We start from the raw sequence: 20292 nt of genomic DNA, 5'->3' as shown, positions 1-20292 counted from the left end.
GAAAAGCCACTTTCCATGTGAGAAATTGTATCTCACAAGAGTGAAGTGGCTCAAATGTTGGGCCCATGAGCCTGGTGAGGACGATGTTGAGGTTCCAGACAGGCGAAGGCGGGTGTCTTGAAGGAATGACCCTTTTCAGTCCCTCCATAAAAGCTTCAATGGCTGGCACTCTGAAAAGGGATAGGTGTTGTCTATTTTGAAGATAAGCTGCCATTGCTGCTAAATGTATCCTGATGGAACTATACGCTAGATTACACTTGTATAGGTGCAGCAAGTAACTTATGAGATTTTGCGTGGAAGCATCCAGCGGATTTATGTTATTATTGGAGCAATAATAGCGCTTCCATTTTGCCGCGTAGCAGGCCCTTGTGGTAGGACGCCTAGCCTCCTTTATGATGTCCATGCAGTCAGGGGGCAGGTTTAAGTAGCCAAACTCTATGACTTCAGGAGCCATATTGCAAGGCTCAAATGCTGCGGATCGGGGTGCTGAATGTCTCCATGGTTCTGAGTGAGGAGACTGGGCGTGAGCCGTAGGCGCTCGTGGGGAACCACAGAAAGTTCTAGGAACGTGGTGTACCACGCTTGCCTTGCCCACGTTGGAGCAACCAGGATGAGCGTCATGGAGTGTTGCCTCAGTTTGCGTGCCACTAGCGGTATGAGTGGAGCTGGAGGAAAGGCGTACGCAAATCTGTTTGACCAGTTCATCCATATCGCATTGCCCTGAGACTACGGGTGTGGGAACCTGGCGGCGAAGGTGCAGCATTTTGCGTTTTCGTGTGTGGCGAATAGGTCTATCTCTGGGTGACCCCACCGACGGAAGTATGGTTGGAGCACTGAGGGATGTATCTCCCACTCGTGCATCTGATGGCTGTGTCTGCTGAGCAAGTCCGCTATCTGGTTGTCCGTCCCTGGGAGGTGTTCCGCCATGAGGAACATGTTCCTTTGAATGGCCCACTTCCACATGCATTGTGCTAGATGTGACAATTGTGGAGAGTGTGTCCCCCCTTGCTTTTGGATGTAATACATTGCAGTCATGTTGTCCGTCCGGATCAACACGACTTTGTTGCAGAGATGCAACTTGAATGCCTTCATTGCCATGAAGATTGCCATCAGTTCTAGTAAGTTGATGTGCATCTTCCGCTGTTGCGGTGTCCATAGTCCCTGCACTGTATAATGGAGGACATGCGCTCCCCAGCCCTGGAGAGATGCGTCCGTTGTCAGTACTATTTGTGGTACAGGCTCTTGGAACGGTCGTCCCCTGCAAAGGTTTTGTGTGTTCCACCAATGCAGAGAGTTGTATGCATGACCGGTCACCAACACTAGGTCTTTCAGCTGTCCTTGAGCCTGGTTCCACTGGCGTGCTAAGCACTCCTGAAGCGGACGCATGTGTAGCCTCGCGTGAGGGAGTATAAAGATGCAGGAGGCCATCATGCCTATCAGCTGCATGAACACCTGCGCCGGGAGTGAGTGTTGTGGCTTGAATCTCTGAATCAGCAGTTGCATGCTGTTGACTCTCGCTGAGTTCGGGTGCGCCGTGGCAGTGAGCGTGTTTATTTCTGCGCCTAGGTACTGCTGTACATGTGCGGGTTGAAGATGGGACTTTTGGTAATTGAGCGAAAATCCCAGACTGTGTAGGAGGTGGATTGTGCGGGACATGTGGTTGGCACACTGCTGGGCTGACTTTGCTTGTACTAGCCAGTCGTCCAGATACGGATAGACATGGATATGTTGTCTCCGAAGGTGCGCGGCCACTGTCGCTAAACAGTTTGTAAACACTCTGGGGGCTGTAGTGACCCCGAAAGGCAGGACCTTGAACTGGTAATGCTGGTTGTTGATGGTGAACCTGAGGTATTTCCTGTGACTGGGGTGAATGGGAATGTGGAAATAGGCATCCTTTAGATCTAGGGTTGCCAAGAAATCTCCTTGACTGAGCAACGGCAGAACTTGCTGTAACGTGAGCATGTGAAAGTGTTCTGATAGGATATACTGGTTTATGGGCCTGAGGTCTAGAATGGGCCTGAGGGATCCGTCCTTTTTTGGGATTAAGAAGTACAGAGAGTACACCCCTGTTCCCTGTTGTTTTACAGGCACGAGCTCTATGGCCCCTTTTTGCAGCATGGATACGACTTCTTGCTGCAATAAGTGCATGTGCTCTGCGGACATAGGACGGTGCCTTGGGGGTATGTTGGGCGGAGTGGAGGTTAGTTCTAGACAATAACCGTGTTGTATAAGTTGTCTCACCCACCTGTCCGTGGCTATGCTTTCCCAGACTGGCAGGAACTGCTCGAGTCTCCCCCCGACCGGTGTTATATGGGCGGGGGGCAGTGACAAGACGTCACTGCTTGTTAGTGGCGGAGGATCTGGTATTATTATTTCCACGTCCCCTGCCTTTGGTACTGTTTCCACGATATCCACCCCTATTGTTCTTGTTATAGGTGGTTTGTGTGCCTCCCTTGCTGTACTAGGCTTGTTGTGACGCTTGTCCTCTTGAGGCTCCCCTGTTACCGGAGCGTCGAAAGGAACCACCCCTGAACTGCTGAGACTGCAGAGCCCCCATGGATTTCGCAGTTTCAGTGTCTTTCTTAATCTTCTCCAGAGTGGTGTCTACTTCTGGACCAAACAGGAAGTTGGGGTTTACTGGCTGATTGAGCAGGGTAGTCTGGATTTCTGACTTAAATCCAGAGATGCGGAGCCAGGCATGCCTCCTTAGCATAACGCTAGTGTTTATGGCCCTAGCTGCTGTGTCGGCTGCATCTAACGCGCACTTAATGGACGCGTTGGAAATTAACTTTCCCTCCTGTATAAGCATTTCTGCTCCCTCCTTATAAGTATCTGGTAGGTGTTGCAGTAGCTGCTCTAAAGTGTCGTAGTGTGCCCTGTCATATCTTGCTAACAGGGCTTGGGTATTGGAGATTCTCCAAATATTAGCAGCCTGAGCAGCCACACGTTTTCCAGAGGCCTCCAAGATTTTGGATTCCTTGTCCGGAGGAGGAGCATCACCCGTCGTTTGCGAGTTGGCTCTCTTGCGAGCATTAGCCACCACCAAGGAGTCCAGTGGGAGTTGGCCCTTGATGTAGGTAGGGTTCACGGGTGCATGCCGGTACTTCTGTTAAATTCTCGGGTTTATCACCCTTGCTTTAGTGGGCTCTTAAAAAATGTCACTTGCATGTTTGAGCACACCTTTGAGCATAGGTAGAGTTTTTATAGATTTTTCAGATGTGGAGAATGTGTCAAAAAGGAAGTTTTCCTCCACGGGGTCAGCGTGCATATCCACGTCATGGTTATGTGCCGCTCTTTCAATGAGCGCGTTGAACGCAGCAGTGTCTTCAGTAGGCGAAGTTTTGACTGCATATGACTGAATGTCAGGGGTGGTGTGTGGTTCATCAGGGTCAACAGTGTCAGCCCATGGCTGGGACTCATCTTGATCTGTGTCCATGGGGTAGTTAAATTGCTCATCATTGTCCTCTTCCCCCACGTCCTCAGTGACTGTTGTGGGTGAGTAGGAATAGCCTTGCCCATACTTGTGTATGGGTTCAAAAAGAATTGGAGAGGTGGTGGAGTCTCTCTTTTTCTTTAGTGGTATTTTGTAAGGCTCCATAGGTGTTTCAGGTCTGATTTTCCGTTTGTAAACGATGAGCCTGCCTGATTCGGAGTCGATGTACAACTTCGAGTGCTCGTCGTAGCTTGGTGGCTGGAACTGCACGTCTTCGGTCCGAGGCTGGGCGGGTGCAGCTACTGATGTTGCCTTGGACGAGTCTGTAGCCTTTTGGGGTTGCACATCCTTGGGTCTAGCCGTTGTGTCTGTATGTGGCCCCGCTACTGCGGTTGGGCCTAGCTCCTCGCTTGAGTCGTCGTCGACGGCTCCGAGAGGTTGTGCGTCGTCTCCTACCTCGATGATGTCTTCATCATGGACGTAGAGTTGTTCCTCGTCCTCGTTGTAGGTGGAGTCTGGCTCCGACGCGGGGTCCGAGTGTTCCGGTTGCGTCGTCTTGTACATTTTCGTCGTCGTCACCACCGAAGATGTTTTCTGGGTCTGGTGCCGATTCACGCGCCGACTGTCGTGCCGCGCGTCGAAGACGGAGAGTTTTCTTCGACCTGAACTTCGAACAGGCCATGCAACTGGCCTCGTCGTGATCCGGTGAGAGACATTTGTTGCACACCGGGTGCACGTCGATGTGTGGATATTTAGAGTTGCAGACGGGGCAGCGCTTGAACGGGCTCCGTTCCATCGTCGACAGGCCTTTGGCGTCGAAGATTAAAGTCTTCCGAAGTCGAGTTCAAACAATAGGAAAGCTGAAAGGCACCGAACGAAAGACAATACCGACGCCCCTAAGGCCTTTTGGCCCTGAAAAAGAGTAACTAGTATAATTTTCAAACGTGAGTCAAGAAGTACATCCGAACCCAATGGCGGAAAAAAACAATATGAGCATGGAGGGGATGCCCATGCGCACTGTAGTCCAGGGAGGAGCCACCTATCTCGTGATACTTCGAAGACTGGCGGCGATCTATGCATAGATATAAATTCAGCAGCCCACATGCCTCGAACATGCATTCAGGTGAAATTTTCATTAGTTCGGTCATCTCATTCAACCCCGTCTGGGCGCTGTGAAATTTTAAAACGAGGCATGTTTCTGTTTTTAGTAGTTGAGTTTCTATGTTTCCTCCTCTGGGTGACTGTTTGGGCGCGGATAGCATTGTCCAAGTGAATTCTTGTTCTGTGTGTTTTTTCTCCACAAAGTGGGACACCATTGGGGTGTCAAAACTTGTTTTTTAATTCTGGATCTGTGTTGAACAATTCTTTGATTCTTTGAATTGTTTTACCGATGTATCGTTTAGGACCAGGACATCTGATGGCATAAATTGCGTTTTTTGTTTTGCAATTTGAAAACTCTTTATGTGTCCATTTAATTGCATCATGGGTGAATTCAATACCTTCTATTGTACTGGAACAGACCGAACAGTTTCTGCATTTGTGGTGCCCCTCTATGGGTGTCATATTCCACTGGGCTTGTAGATCCTTCTTCAATGATTTTGGTGCTATGTCTGCTCGAATAATGCTTTGACCGATGCTTTTGCCTTTTTTCATAGTGAATAAAGGTCTTTCTAATGAACATTCAAGCCCAGAAAGAAGGTGCAAATTGCTGAGGATTATCTAACGATATTTATTAGTGTGTGGACCAAATGTTGTTACACAAACGAGTTTCTCAAGAGGTTTTTTTGTGGTTTTCTTGAATAGATCTTCCCTTGGTATGCACCAAGCCCGTTTAGTGACATGTTTCAACAGATTGCGTGGGTAACCTCTTTCTTTACGTTGGTCGCATAGTACTTCCACATGTATCATGAAGTCTTCTTTTCTTGTGCAATTGTGTCTTATGCACAATAGTTGGCCATACGGGAGGTTGTCCCTTAGGCTCCTCGGATGGGAGCTTTGGTAATGTAAGATCGTATTTGGATCAGTGGGTTTGCGGTGATGTGTAGTCATTCATTTTTGTTCATAAGGTATTACTTCAACATCTAGAAAAGTCAGGTTTGTCTTACTTTTGTTCATAAGTCATTTTATATCTTGATGACGATTGTTCAGCCAGTCAAAAAAGGACTGCATTTACTCCTCTGTACCATTCCAGAGGAACCACACGTCGTCTATGTATCTATACCTCTGTTGTATTTGTCCTTAAAATGGATTGTTATTGTGAATGAACTTGTCCTCAAAGCAGGCCATAAACAGGACCGCCATTTCTGCGGCAAAGGGACATCCCATTGTGGTCCCTTTTATCTGCATGAAATATGTATCATCAAATTTGAAATAATTTCTCTTAAGAGCAATTTCTGCTAGCTTCCACATGGATTCTGTGGGTACTCTGTGAGGCCTGTTCCTGGTTTCTAAGTAGTGCTCCATAGTCTGCAAGGCTTCCTCCTGTGGGACTTGAGTGTATAGAGAAGTGACATCCAGTGTGACCATCCACTGGAGGTCGCTGTCAAATGGATGGTCCTCTATTTTGGTGATGAAATCCATTGTATCCCGTATATACGATGGTACTTGCTGGATCAATTGTTTTAAGAAAACATCTACATATTTGGCGATAGGCTCTAGCGCTGAATTGCAGCCAGAGACAATAGGTCTACCAGGCGATTGTTTGAGGCTTTTGTGTATTTTAGGTAAAAAGTAGATCACAGGAACTCTGGGATGCCCTTTCTTCATGATTTTAAATTCGTTATGGACCCCATATTCCATCACCCATTCCAAACTCTTGAACCACAAGAAACAGTCCAGGTATTTCTACCTTACTGAATAATTGAGACAAAAAGCAGTACCCTATTCAGAGAAGGGTTTAATTTTAATAATAATTTTTTACTCTCCTTTAATATTTCAGATTACACCGAGTCAATCTGCCCTGAAGATAATCCTTTGATAATACAGGGATTTGAAACGCGTCAGCACTTTTCTATGACACCATGAGAGCTGTATATGAAATTTCGCCAATATAGAAATAACTGTTTTCATCCCATCTATTAATTTGTTATGAGCACCAAGTGTATAGTTTTATGTTTTGGCATGCATTTGAATGTTATAAAACATGTATAATAGGACTTTAAATAATGGCAATGATTTAGCCAGGACCAAGATAAAGCATTTCCATTGGTCCCTAATCTGCTAAATAAATAGCAGGAACCAAAATAAGGTGGTCAGATCTTCTTTTTTCAAAATAAATTGAATAGTACAATGGCAGGGTGGCACAGTCTAAACAAAGGAATGCAGAGGACGTTTGCCTGAACAGCACTATTCTGTAGAGATGGCAGACAACTCAAGAGACAGCGTTTCCTTAGACCCCTCCTACAGTAAGTAGACATGATCCCTTGTGAGGAGCACGAAAACAGAATCACTGGGGGCTGAAAAATCAGGTAGAAACTAAGAAAGATAAAGATGTTACAAGAATTGGTCTCAAGAACAATTGATGCAGGAAGTCTAAATCTCAGCAAAGGATGGAGTTGTGAAAGAGACACACAGCCTGGTTGAAGCCCGACTACTGAATGAAAATTTGATGAAATATGCTCCCTAAGACAGCAAAGGTTGCATGCATATGAGAATTTACCCATGGTTTAGAAACCCTATCCCTGGTGTGGAAGACTGACCAAAGGGTCCACCCTCAGAAATATGGTGAATGAAGTACTGCAGGTGTCCAGAAGAGGGTCAGCTAGGGCACTTACCTCTATCCCTGTAAATCCTTCAACAACAGGACTGGGTCCCATTGGTGGATCACTGTGTGAACATGAGGGGAGAAACCCGAAGAGAACAAAAATTAAAAGTTTCATACCTGGTCGCAATACAGGCAGAGCACAGCGCTGCCTGAGCCATGCCAGTACAGAGGGGCGGAACTCCTCAGGACTTGTGGAACTGACAGCCTCCTGGTACGTCTCAAAAAGAGGCCTGAAAATAATACTAAACTAGAAAAGAAAATAAGTAATATGTTACTTATCCTATTACACATTGGTAGACAGCAGTCTACATCCCCCAGTCCTTAGCCCACCAACTCCACACTCTGAGAGGCACTTCCATCTCTCTGGTCCCACAGTGGGAGAGTCATCTAATCCCTCACTAGGATACAGCCTCCACCCCCCTCTTATTCCATTACAGACAGCTGCTTCTATACCTCTAAGGTGCACAGTGGGAGACAGCAGTCTCCATCTCACCAACCCCACACTCGAAGATGTACTTACAACCTTCTAACCCCACAATGGGAATGTCATCTAATTGCACACTGGCACAGAGACCTCCTCTTCTCCACTTATCCCATTACTCAGAGAGACACCTCTATCCTTCTAGCTGTGGGACCGGGGTGCCTTTGAAGCACTAAGTGTACATTACTGCTCAAAACTCCAAATCTAGCCGCACCCAAGTGTGCATGGACTTTCTTGTCTTTCACTTACATCCGTATATCAAATAATACCCTCGCCCTTGCATGGTTTTTGACTTAATCTAGAAAGGGGTCTCAATGTTTCAGTACACAATAGAGTGTCCCTCTCACTAGAGGACATATTTTGTCCCACCAAGACAACCAGAAGTCTTCAGAGCATTCAACAAGAGTTCTTGTTCTGTTCCAGACAGAGAGAGCAAGGCCCCACTCCTATTAAATTGCTTTTGGTGAAATGCATGCACAGCGCACTGGCTTACCAGCCAAAACTTCCAATTGTCCAGAGTACGGATTCTCACGTAATTTTCATAGAGCTGGTTCATGTGCTCTGTATGATGAACAATGGTGGGGGCACCAGAGGCCGGCAGCTGCTTCTGAGACTCACTGGTAAGAAGGACAACACAGAGAAGTCATCAAATCAAGGGCAATCAAGAGCTGCTGCAAGTGCACCTTCCTCTGTACATTGCCATGGAATGCAGTTATAAATACACCTCAACCATTGACTACCCAACTAAACCATATCCCTTTTAATGTTGATCTGCACAGCAGTCACTTTGGCAGATTTGTAGTCCAAAGCATTACCAAATAATCAGTTCTTCTACCGAGGGACTCACCTAATGGCGGCATTAAGCTCCTCGATCTCATCTCGGAGGCGCTGAGCATCATCCTGCATGCGCCGACGCTCCTGTTGTAGTCGTGTGATGAACACCACTGACTTTTGAAGCAGTACGGCCTTGCTCATCTGGCCAAGAGGGTTGAAGACGAGAAAGCATCATGAGCCAGAAGAGGGGAAAGGGTGTTAAAAACAAATGGCAGAATGGTAAAAGACTGAAGAGAGAGTCAAAGATACACAATGACAGGGAGAGCCGGTGATGCGAGAATGGAGAATTGTAATGGGAGAGGGGAACACAGGAAAGTACACAGGATTATGTGAACATCTGAAACCCAGACCCAAAATAGCAATTATCATGAAATAATAACCTTGGAAAACTGTAATCAGGATCTTTCCAGGTTTAGAAAGGGAAGAAAAAATGACAATATTGGAGGTGTGGAAGAAATCTCATGGTTTTACAGTAAAGGAAGAATACATCAATGAAAGCTAAAAGAATGCATGATAGGACTTATTATGCTAATAAGATGCTATGATTACAAAGGTTTTAAGTAGCTTAAATAAATAAAAATGAATGTAAATAATAAATTGCTCCATAAGATAAAATAAAATGTTTCAAAATGGACTTCTTAAAAACAATGTTTTATAGTGGGAATGAGGAGGAGACTGATAGGCAGGGAGAGGTTGCGGAGGTGATGGAAAAAGGGTTGTGCAGCATGTTCAGGAGGTTATCAGCAGTAAAAGGGCCACAATACCAGAAATGGTAATGAAAGGACAATCAGAGTGGGTGTTAGGATGGTAGAGGGATGAGCAAGAGGACGGTTTACACCACCAGGGAATAAAGGAAGTGATGGCATACAACATTACAAATAAAAATGAACAAAAGTACTTTCTTCACTGTCACATTGATCGTTATTTTATAGCAAATTTAATATACATTAAAACAATTGTGTTAATGTCTTCTTTATTTTGTAGTTTACGGTGACAGCTATCTCAATTTTAGCATTCTTTCCTTTCCTATAGATCCAGAGTACATACCTTCACTCCTGGTTGTGTGTGCTCTGGATGGACCAGGCTGGCCAGAGCCTCTAGTCCATTGCTAATGTTCATTCTTCTGGCCCGATCAGCAGAGGGTGGGTGCGATCGGCGGCTGCCCTGTAAAGCATTCCACACAAGCCTTTACTCAGGCAGGAAGCATGCATTTTTAATAGCTTACTTATAAGGGCAACAACCTTAAAGGAACATACTGCATGTCAGGTACTCACCCACCTACAAAAAGTAATGATGCTGTAGCTGAGCCAAAGCCTTGGTTCTGCTACAGCCTCAGAATGTTCAGCCTGGTGCTTCGACTGCATGATATATAGATATATATATATATATATCTCATATATATATATATATATATATATATATATATATATATATATACCCACATTATGATCCCAAGATTCTTCATAGGACAGACACGTCATCAACAGAAGGGGTTGCTGGCTGATACTCTGTTGGCATACAACTCATGAACAAACTTTTTTGTGGTTTTAAGTTCCGGTTGTAGAAGAACTTTTCTCCACACCCCACAGGATGACACCGACTGTCCAAGGGGAAACTTGCATCTGCACCGCACCCTGACAAGACCATTTCCCCACCAGTCAGAAAGGCCCAGCCGTACATTTTCTGTGTTGTCAACCTAACAGGGTTCTTAGATAAGTTCTGCTCTGTACATTTTTCACAAAAAAGTGAAAAAAACTAGAGACAAAACATGTAGTATTACAGAAGCAACAATGCATGGACAAGAGAATCCAGCATCTTAATTTTTTTTTTAAATTACTGATGTTTGGCCACTTCTCAAAAGGCTGATTCCCCTGCCTATAGCATTGCACTGTGCTCTCCCAATATACTACCACCAAGAAACGTCTATTACAGGGTGTTCTCATTAATATTAACGCACAATAATATAATCAAATAATATAATCGAAGATTTTTCCTCAACTTGAAAGATCCCCCTCAGACCCCAAGAATCAGTGGACTTCCTTCTGCATCAAACCCTGTATTACTGAAAGAGATCATGTTACCATTGTGGACGAGATGTTTCTGTCTCCCGATGAAGCTTCCTCTTCATCTTTAGACATGCATGAGGGAAGAAATGAGACAAAATTAGCAAATTGCAGCAAACCCTCTGAACAATATACAAAAACAAAGGCGAAGCACAGCTTGGTCTACAGAGTCCTATGATGTGCAAGCAGGCAAGGAAGCAGACTCTGTAGTGGAGTCTGGAGGCCCTGATCTGCTGTCAAGAAGATGCAGAAAGGTCTAATCAGAAAACTCACAAGTCTGTACAGATCACTCACTGCTCAACTTCATCACTACTGACAAACCAAAAGTGGACCAGGGAAAGACTCCTTTAATAGGGCTCAAACGGGACAGTATTACATAGTTGTTCCAAGGTGATGTGTAAAATCCTCTCTCTACGGTGGTATCTTTACAAACACCATCTGACAGATGTGAAAAGTCATAAAAAGATGCCCAGCTCTAAGCACTCAAACTAACTTCTACCTGCTTTCCAACATATTTCCAGGTCGTACACAAAGTTAAAATCATTCTTTTTTTTCTGCATGTATTTTTTTAAGCCACAAATTCTTCTAAGCTGCTTACGAATAATAAAATGCTTAACATATGTAAAATGTACAGCAAACTCTGTGTGTAATAAGAGACAGCTACTCGATGCAGTAACTCTGGGAAGTTGGGTCTGCAAGATTCTTAATCTTTTTGTAGGTCTGCTTTGAGGGAATGCTGTTAGGTGCAGCTTCAAGAAGGAAGTCAGACGTGGACCTCTTCACCTGCACAAATCCACGACAAAGCCATTGGCCTACCTGCACCACTTTCAACTATCTATAGCTGGGCAGGTGGAAACACGAGCAAATATAGAGCGGAGACAGGCGAGTGGGTGATCGGAGTTACCAAGATCAGCAATGTCTCCTTTTTCTCTGTTTTGCACCACATAGTAGAACCTATTACAAGGAAGAGGAGGTTCTGGACAGGAAGAATTCGCAGTTAGTGCTTAGTTGGCTAAATTAGCTCTCCCTCAATGGTATTATTGTTGCTGACACGGAGTACCAACAATCATTTGAAGAGCTGTTGTGGACAGGCTAGGGCTTCTTTGTGTGTGCACCTGTCCTACATTCACACTTCTGTAATTGCTGCTGAGTGACTCATGGGTGGCATCTCTTGCCGTCTTCCTCCCCTCTTCCAACTTGTCGACGTCCCCAATGCTGCATTCTGCATCTGACTCTTCTCCCTGCACCGGTTCGGTCTCCTCGACACGGTCTTCCTTGCTGGAGAGGCCTAGGTCTTTCAGGGATTCTCGCGTCGTGTGTGCACTAACAATGGTATGGTGAGTTATGAGCTGTTTGAGTGTTCCTTTGGGAGTCATTGGTACAAATTCGGCTCAGGCTTTGCAGTCCTCGGCGCTATGGTCCCTCGGAGAAACAGGTTGCTGACCTAGTGTGGATCCCTGTGCATGAACTTGTGTTGGTAAATGGGTGTTTTTCATGTCCCTTATCCACCTCCCTCCAATTCTCCGGCCCAGTGGTGCTCACCGGCGAGATCCCGTCAGGCACAACCCTTCTTGTAGCCTGCAGTGATCTTTAGAGGTTTCCTGCGAGAATTCTCACCATTTTCTCCGGATCTTCTAAGATTCTTTGGAACTCCCCTAACAACCCTCTGGACCCAACAGTGGAAAAAAGAATCTGAAGATGGCGACCACACCTGGGGAATTTTGACATCACATGAGGGTTGAACTTAACACCAAATGGTGGCCAACGACACCCACGAAAAAAAACAACACACAATTCCAGATCTAACTACTAGATGGGGGAATACTACACAGCATGAGAATCAAAACAATTATTCATGCTACAAAACTGCTGCAAAACCCCAGGTTTCTAAGAATAAGTGTAAAAAGGTGACAGATGTGCCCTAGGCTTCCGGTCTGTTCACATCCGAGGAGGTGAGTAGGGTGCATGTTCTACAGCACTGCAGGCTGCAAAGTGATTGCTACAGATAAGTAAAGTTTTTCGTTTGCAGCCTCTGCTTCTGCACACAACGCATGATGTCATAGGCTAAAAGGCAGAGATTTATAAAGCAGTGACTGGCGGGCAGAAGTGACAGACATTTGCAACATCAATATAATGAATATGCTACTTACCAGTATGCATCTGTTCTTGGCATGTAGGGCTGCTGACATTCATTTCTATAGCATAGATCGCCGCCTAGTGTTGGGTCCGGATGATTGCACATTGTTGTCCTGGAAGAGTCTTCGAAGTATCACGAGATAGGTGGCTCCTCCCCTGGACTACAGTGCGCATGGGCATCGACTCCATCCTTAGATTGTTTTTAGCCATTGTGGCAAAGATGGAGTGCAATAGTGTAAACGATGACCATGCGTAAGTGTAATGAAGAAGTCTGCTACCGCTAAGGGGGCCGGGGAGGAGGGTGGGCAATATGAATGTCAGCAGCCCTACATGCCAAGAACAGATGCATACTGGTAAGTAACATATTCAGTTCGAGGCATGTGGGCTGCTGAATTCATATCTATAGCATAGAATACATAGCAGTCCCTCCATTAACGGCGGCCGCCCGTGCCAGTTGCAGAAGTTTGAAAAAGTGTTCGAAGAACAGCCTGTCCTACAGCTGCCTGCTGTTTGGAATGCACATCTACACAGTAATGTTTAGTGAACGTATGTGGTGTAGACCATGTGGCTGCTCTACAGATGTCCTCCAAAGGAATGTTACCTAGGAACGCCATGGAGGCCCCCAACTTGCGTGTGGAGTGGGCCCTGAGGGGGACCGTTAAAGTGCGCTTAGCTTTGTGATAGCAAATCTGAATACACTTAACGATCCACCTGGCTATTCCTGCTTTGGAAATGGGGTTGCCTTTGTGCTGGGCTGAGAAGGCAACAAAGAGCTGTTGTGTCTTTCTAAAATCTTTGGTTCTGTCAATGTAGTACATTAACGCTCGTTTGACATCAAGCGTGTGGAGCATTCTTTCTGCTACTGTTTGAGGGTTTGGAAAGAATGCGGGCAGTTCTATGGTTTGATTAACATGAAACTGCGACACCACCTTCGGAAGAAACTTAGGGTTAGTGCGCAGCACCACCCTGTTAGAATGGATTTGTATAAATGGCTCTTCTACTGTGAGCGCCTGTAGCTCACTAACACGCCGTAGAGACGTGATGGCAATGAGAAAAGCCACTTTCCATGTCAAGAACTGAATCTCACATGAATGAAGAGGCTCAAAAGGTGGTCCCATCAACCTGGTGAGGACCACGTTGAGGTTCCACACAGGAGCTGGCGGGGTCCTGGGAGGGATGACCCGCTTTAGCCCTTCTAGGAAGGCCTTAATGGCAGGTACTTTGAAAACAGAGAGATGCTGCCTGTTTTGAAGATAAGCCGCTATGGCGGATAAGTGTATCCGAATGGAAGCATATGCTAGATTGCATTTGTAAAGATGTAACAAATAGCAGATGATATTAGGAATGGATGCATCTAGCGGGTTGATGTTGTGTTCTGTACAGTAAATGACAAACCGCTTCCATTTTGCTGCATAGCAAGCACGGGTAGTGGGCTTTCTTGCCTCCCGGATGATGTCCATGCATTCAGGAGGCAGATTAAGGTAGCCAAACTCTAAGACCTCAGGAGCCAGATCGCCAGATTGAGCTGTTGCGGATCTGGATGCTGAATGTCGCCATGGTTCTGCGTCAAGTGCCTGGGCGTGAGGCGCAGCCGTTGATGCGGCACCACGGACAGTTCTAGAAACGTGGTGTACCATGGTTGGCGTGCCCACGTTGGAGCAACCAGGATGAGCGTCATGGAGTGTTGCTTGAGCTTCCTTGCCACCAGCGGAATGAGAGGTGCTGGTGGAAAAGCGTACGCAAATCTGCCTGGCCAGTTCATCCATATCGCATTGCCCTGCGACTGTGGGTGAGGGAACCTGGCGGCAAAGCTTTGGCATTTTGCGTTTTCCTTTGTGGCAAACAGGTCTATCTCCGGACGACCCCACCACTGGAAGTACGGGCGGAGTACTGATGGATGTAACTCCCACTCGTGCATCTGGTGGCTGTATCTGCTGAGCAGATCCGCCATCTGATTGTCTACGCATGGGAGGTGTTCCGCCATGAGGAAGATGTTCCTCTGAATGGCCCACTTCCACATGCTCTGAGCCAGATGAGACAATTGTGGAGAGTGTGTACCTCCCTGCTTCTGGATGTAGTACATGGCTGTCATGTTGTCCGTCCGGATCAACACGACTTTGTTGCACAGATGTACTTTGAAGGACTTGAGTGCCATGAAGATTGCCATCAGTTCTAGGTAGTTGATGTGCATCTTCTTTTGCTGCGTCGTCCATAGTCCCTGCACCGTGTAGTGGAGCACATGAGCACCCCACCCCTGGAGAGATGCGTCCGTTGTTAGGATAATCTGTGGCACAGGCTCTTGGAACGGTCGGCCCTTGCAAAGGTTGTGTGGATTCCACCAATGCAGAGAGCTGTATGCCCGACCGGTCACCAACACTAGGTCTTTCAATTGTCCTTGAGCCTGAGTCCACTGATGTGCCAGGCATTCCTGGAGCGGACGCATATGCAACCGTGCGTGCGGGACTATGAAGATGCAGGAGGCCATCATGCCTATCAACTGCATGAACACTCTTGCAGGAAGTGAGTGTTGTGGTCTGAACTTTTGGATTAGCGACTGGATGTTGCCTATCCTCACTTGGTTTGGCTGAGCCGTGGCCGCCAAAGTGTCTATCGTCGCGCCCAAATACTGCCGCACATGGGCCGGCTGAAGGTGCAACTTCGGATAGTTTAGAGAAAACCCCAGACTGTGAAGAAGGTGAATGGTGTGGGACATGTCGGTGGTGCACTGCTGGGCTGACTTTGCTTGAACAAGCCAGTCGTCCAGATAGGGGTAGACATGGACGTTCTGTCTCCTGAGGTGCGCCGCCACCGTCGCCAGACATTTTGTGAACACTCTGGGGGCTGTGGTCACCCCGAAAGGAAGGACCTTGAATTGGTAATGCCGGTTTTGGATGGTGAACCTGAGGTATTTCCTGTGGGAAGGGTGGAATGGGATGTGAAAGTAAGCATCCTTGAGGTCTAAGGTTGCGAGGAAGTTTCCCTGGTTTAGCAATGGAAGAACCTGTTGCAGTGTCAGCATGTGGAAGTGTTCTGAGAGAATGTACTGGTTCAGGGGCCGTAGGTCCAGAATAGGTCTGAGTGACCCGTCCTTTTTCGGGATTAAGAAGTACAGGGAATATACCCCTGCGCCTTCTTCCTCCACTGGCACTAGCTCTATTGCGCCTTTTTGCAGCATGGCAAGAACCTCCTGCTGCAATAAGTGCAAATGCTCTTGTGACATAGGACGGTGTTTTGGGGGCATGTTGGGTGGAGTGGCTGTGAGCTCTAAACAATAGCCGAACTGGATAAGTTTCCTGACCCACCTGTCTGTGGTGATGGACTTCCAGACCGGCAGGAACTTCTGGAACCTCCCCCCGACAGGTGTTGGATGGTCGGGGGGCAGTGACAGGGAGTCACTGTTTGTTGGTGGCAGAGGAACGGGAACTGTTGTTGCCTCTGCCCCTGGAGCTGTTACCCCGGTATCCTCCTCTACTCTGCTTGGGGTACGAGGATTGCGCCCCACCTTTGTTGAACTGTGCCTGCTGTGACATCTGGCCCCTGGTAACACCTCGATTGCCTGAGCGACGAAAAGTGTTCCCTCGAAACTGCTGGGACTGGAGAGCCCCCATGGACTTGGCAGTCTCAGTATCTTTTTTAATCTTCTCCAGGGTGGTATCAACCTCTGGACCAAATAACCTGTCTGGGTTCACCGGCTGGTTGAGGATGGTAGTCTGTATCTCAGGCTTGAACCCGGAAATTCGGAGCCAAGCCTGACGCCTCAACATTACGCTAGTGTTGATTGCCCGGGCTGCAGTGTCCGCAACGTCTAGTGCACACTTTATAGCAGCGTTGGAAATGAGCTTTCCCTCTTGGACAAGCATCTCAGCTCCCTCCTTAAACTGATCTGGTAGGTGTTGCAACAGGGTCTCTAGGGTGTCATAGTGTGCCCTGTAGTATCCGGCCAATAGTGCTTGCGTGTTTGAGATACGCCAGATGTTGGCCGCCTGAGCTGCTACTCTCTTCCCTGATGCCTCCAGCACTTTGGACTCTTTGTCTGGGGGAGGAGCTTCACCCGTGGTTTGCGAGTTCGCCCGTTCGCGGGCATTAGAGACCACCAAAGAGTCCAACGGCAACTGGCCCCTTATGTATGTTGGATCGCCAGGCGCCGGTTTGTATTTCTTCTCAATACGAGGGTTAACAACCCTAGACCTTGGGGGCTCCTTAAAAATGTCCGCAGCGGAGGAGCCTAGCCTGCGACCATGATGGCCGCCTGATCCCTCGGCTCCGCCGACCCTCTCGTTCTTCTCCCGCAACGCCGCTGATCCTGCATGTTATCCTGCCCACTTGTCGGCGTCCTGGAACCGTGAGGCGCTCCCGAGTCCAGCGGTGTGCTCCCCGGCGCGATCCTGGTAGCAGAGGCGACGAGGTGTCCCGGTCTTTGTCTCAGTGCTGCATTGCCGAGGCCGGGTCTTTGTTCTCCGGAGGCTGCCGTCCCAAGTTGCAACAACGGCTGACATTGTGGCAGGACGGGGTTAGCTGACGGATAGCTATTGCCGCATTGTTTTCCCTGCTACAGCGAGCCGCCTGTCCTGCACGCCTTCATGCTCGACTTGTGTCACCGCCGTAGATGATATATTCTACCCTCTTTTTGGCTTGTGGACGGCTCGGAGCGTCTTCTTGTTCTTCAGCGCTGAGACGGCTGCCATTTTGTACTGGGCGCTCGGCATCTGGGACTCTCTCCCCCGGCGGCCATTTGGGGTATCCATAGCGGTTTGCGCTGCATTGTCGCCGGGTGTCAGGCGAAGGGGACCGTCCCGCTACTGTACCCCCTGGAGTGGCGGTGATTTGCGGACCGGCTGCTAGTGGGCTGCTGATACGATGGCCGACGGCGACCAGTCTCGAGGGATACGGTGTGACCCCGCGCCCAGGGTGCACGAGACGGCGGCGCCCTCTTATCCTGCGGCACCCCTCAGGATTGCTGATATTATGTATGCCCTGAGTAATCTCCATGTAGCTGTGCGCGACATGGCCCTGGACCTGGAATGCCGACTGGATATCTCTATGCTTGCAGAGCCCTCGGACGGCCATGCTGAGCTCCATGTGCTGTGCACCTCGCCACACCCTGTGTTTGTCTGCGACTACCAGCCTGCTCAGACGTACTTGAAGGTGCTGGATAAGAGAGATGTGGTTGCTGCCGCACTACCCAGTGTTGATGCGGAGATGTGTGGAGATCTTGGTCCTCGGCAGAGGCGGGAGGTTTGTGTCCGGACGCCTCGCCACACAACTGTTTCGGGGCTTCATCGCGGGTCTCCATGCCCCATCCTGGAGTTGCAACTGCTGTTTTGGCCGGCAGCCCTTCAAGCATTGCGATTGTGCATTGCTCCTTCTTGGTTGGACGTTCACCGCTTGGCTCTGAGGTGGACGGACTTTGGTGGATGGCATCGTGCTCTGCAGTGGACCTTACTTTTGCTTTCTCCGTCCAAGATGGCTGCTTTAGAACTGTACTCCGTCGGCGTACTGGATCGAAAGGGACAAGGTTGAGGATGTTTCTCCCTTTTTGCTGCATCCGGTCTTGTGCATTGCTGGGACTGTAATGGACAATAGTGGGAGATACATGTTGGTCTGGTGCTGGTTCGGGGTCCGGGGATGGATGGCCGAGGGTAAAAGTACTGATTGTTTTGGTTATTTTCCTGGCCCTCCTCCGGTCTTTTGTGATTTCTTTTCCTTCTTTCTCTTGCTCCTAAATTTCGGGTACTCTTGGGGCGACAGACACACTGCTAGGGGGGGGGTAGGCCGTAGCCTCTGCATGCGTGTTGGGTGGGGGGTGTTCTTTCTTTGTTCGTTTCAGTTACTATGGGCCTTATTTTTCTTCTTCTTCTTCTACTTTTTTCTTCTCCTATTTCTTTGGGTCAAGGGGTGGATTGGTGCGAGGTGGGTAGTGGCTGGGGTGTATCATAATGTTTGCGCGTCTTCTCTCCTGTGCTACTCGCCTCCAGCCTTTTGTTTAATAGATAATGTTCGTTAATCTTTCGGAATACTGTTGTCCATTTCGGTCCTGGTACGGATTGTTTAGAATTTGCTCCTTCTTGGCTCCTACTACTTTGGCTATACTTTTAAAAAACTTTAAAACTAAACCTTCACTTCTCCTACTTCTCGGCAGCGCAACAAATTACAGTGTAACTTGGATTAATCGTGTTTGCTTTGATATGCTGCTGAGTTGCCCAATTGCTCGCTACTATGCTTTAATCGATTGCGAGGCCGGCCGGTGGGTTGTAGGCCCGTATTTGTTTGCCTAGATTATCCAATAAAGGTTTTAAAAAAAAAAAAAATGTCCGCAGCATGCCTGAGGACCCCTTTGAGCATCGGAAGAGTTTTCACAGTTTTTTCCGCAGTGGAGAAAGTGTCAAAAAGGAAGTCAGCCTCCACAGGGTCAGCGTGCATGTCAACACCATGGTTCGTAGCTGCCCTCTCAAGCAAAGCATGAAATGCTGTCGAATCCTCAGTGGGAGACGTCTTGACGTTGAACACTTGAGGGTCAAGGGCTGAATGCTGATCCCCTTGATCACCTGCGTCCACCCACGAGTCCTGTTGCTCATCAGGCTCCGTGTTGGTAGGAAAATTGTACTCCTCATCCTGCCCCACCCCATCCTCTCCATCAGAATAGGTGGGTGAGGGTGTTGCATCGCGGAGAGTTTGTGGAACCATCGGCTCAACTAAGACCGGTGTGTCGTGTGCAGGCCTTTTGCGCTTCAGAGGAATAGTGTATGACTCCAAGGGCTTTGATGTCGTAATCTTCCTCTTGTAAAGCGTTAGCTTTCCGGTGTCGGCATCGAAAAAATGCTCCGACTGCTCCGCTAAAGCGGGTGGTGGATGCTTTAAACCCCCAGCCGGGGAAGTCGGTGTCGGCACCACCGAGTGTTTGGTCACCGACCGTGGAGTAAAGGCCTTCGGCGCCACCTTAGGAGGTAACGTGAAGAGGATCGGCGTTGAAGTCTGCGGCGTCTGGACAGCTTTCTTTGGTGCGGAAGGTGTCATCGGTTCCGACGCAGAAGCCTTTTCCTTAAGACGTTTGAGGGAGTCCGAGACCTGCTTTGTAAAGGAAGCGGATGGTTTGGTCGACCCGACCGATGGCCTCGGTCCGCCCCCAGGGGAAGACCCGAGCGCTGACGCCTTCTGTTTCTCCGTTCGAGGCGCAGGAGCATCGTCCACCGGTGCGCCACGATCTCTGATCACTGTCGCTGACGACGCCGCCGACGGCTTTGGTCCGGCAGCCTTGACCTTTGGCGTCGGGATCCCAGACTTTGGCTCCGCGCCCTTGTGTGACGTAGCCCCGACAGGCCTCTTGGCTTTTGGCTGGACGGCCTTGTCTGATGCGGTCTCGATAGCCTTCTTTGACGTCGGGTCGACTGCCTTGCTCGACACCGATGCGATGGCCTTCTTTGAGCCTGGCTCCTTGACCACTTTTGGCGCCACTGCCGGCTCGACAGTTTTCCTTGGCTTCGAGGCCTCCGAAGACGACGGCGTCGATGGGGGAGCAGACGTTTTCGGTTTCGATGGCATGTCGGCCATCTTTGTCTTCGTCGACACCGTTTGTTTCAGTTTC

The 20292-nt window shown here is 48.3% G+C and overlaps 1 protein-coding gene across 1 annotated transcript in view; it reads right to left on the bottom strand.

The window, feature by feature from the left end:
- Positions 1-20292, bottom strand: part of LOC144773182 (MLX-interacting protein-like) — a 170670-nt gene that overhangs the window by 14277 nt on the left and 136101 nt on the right. The window contains exons 13-17 of the mRNA XM_078658093.1: positions 10593-10639; positions 9559-9675; positions 8525-8652; positions 8171-8294; positions 7314-7443 (exon numbers count right to left, since the gene is read on the bottom strand). Of these exons, the coding sequence (XP_078514219.1) occupies positions 7314-7443; positions 8171-8294; positions 8525-8652; positions 9559-9675; positions 10593-10639 (546 nt within the window). The remainder of the gene's footprint in view (positions 1-7313; positions 7444-8170; positions 8295-8524; positions 8653-9558; positions 9676-10592; positions 10640-20292) is intronic.

The sequence above is a fragment of the Lissotriton helveticus genome, chromosome 1_1, assembly GCF_964261635.1.
Source record: "Lissotriton helveticus chromosome 1_1, aLisHel1.1, whole genome shotgun sequence".
NCBI classification, from domain to species: Eukaryota; Metazoa; Chordata; class Amphibia; order Caudata; family Salamandridae; genus Lissotriton; species Lissotriton helveticus.
This window is presented reverse-complemented; position numbering and strand designations above follow the sequence as displayed.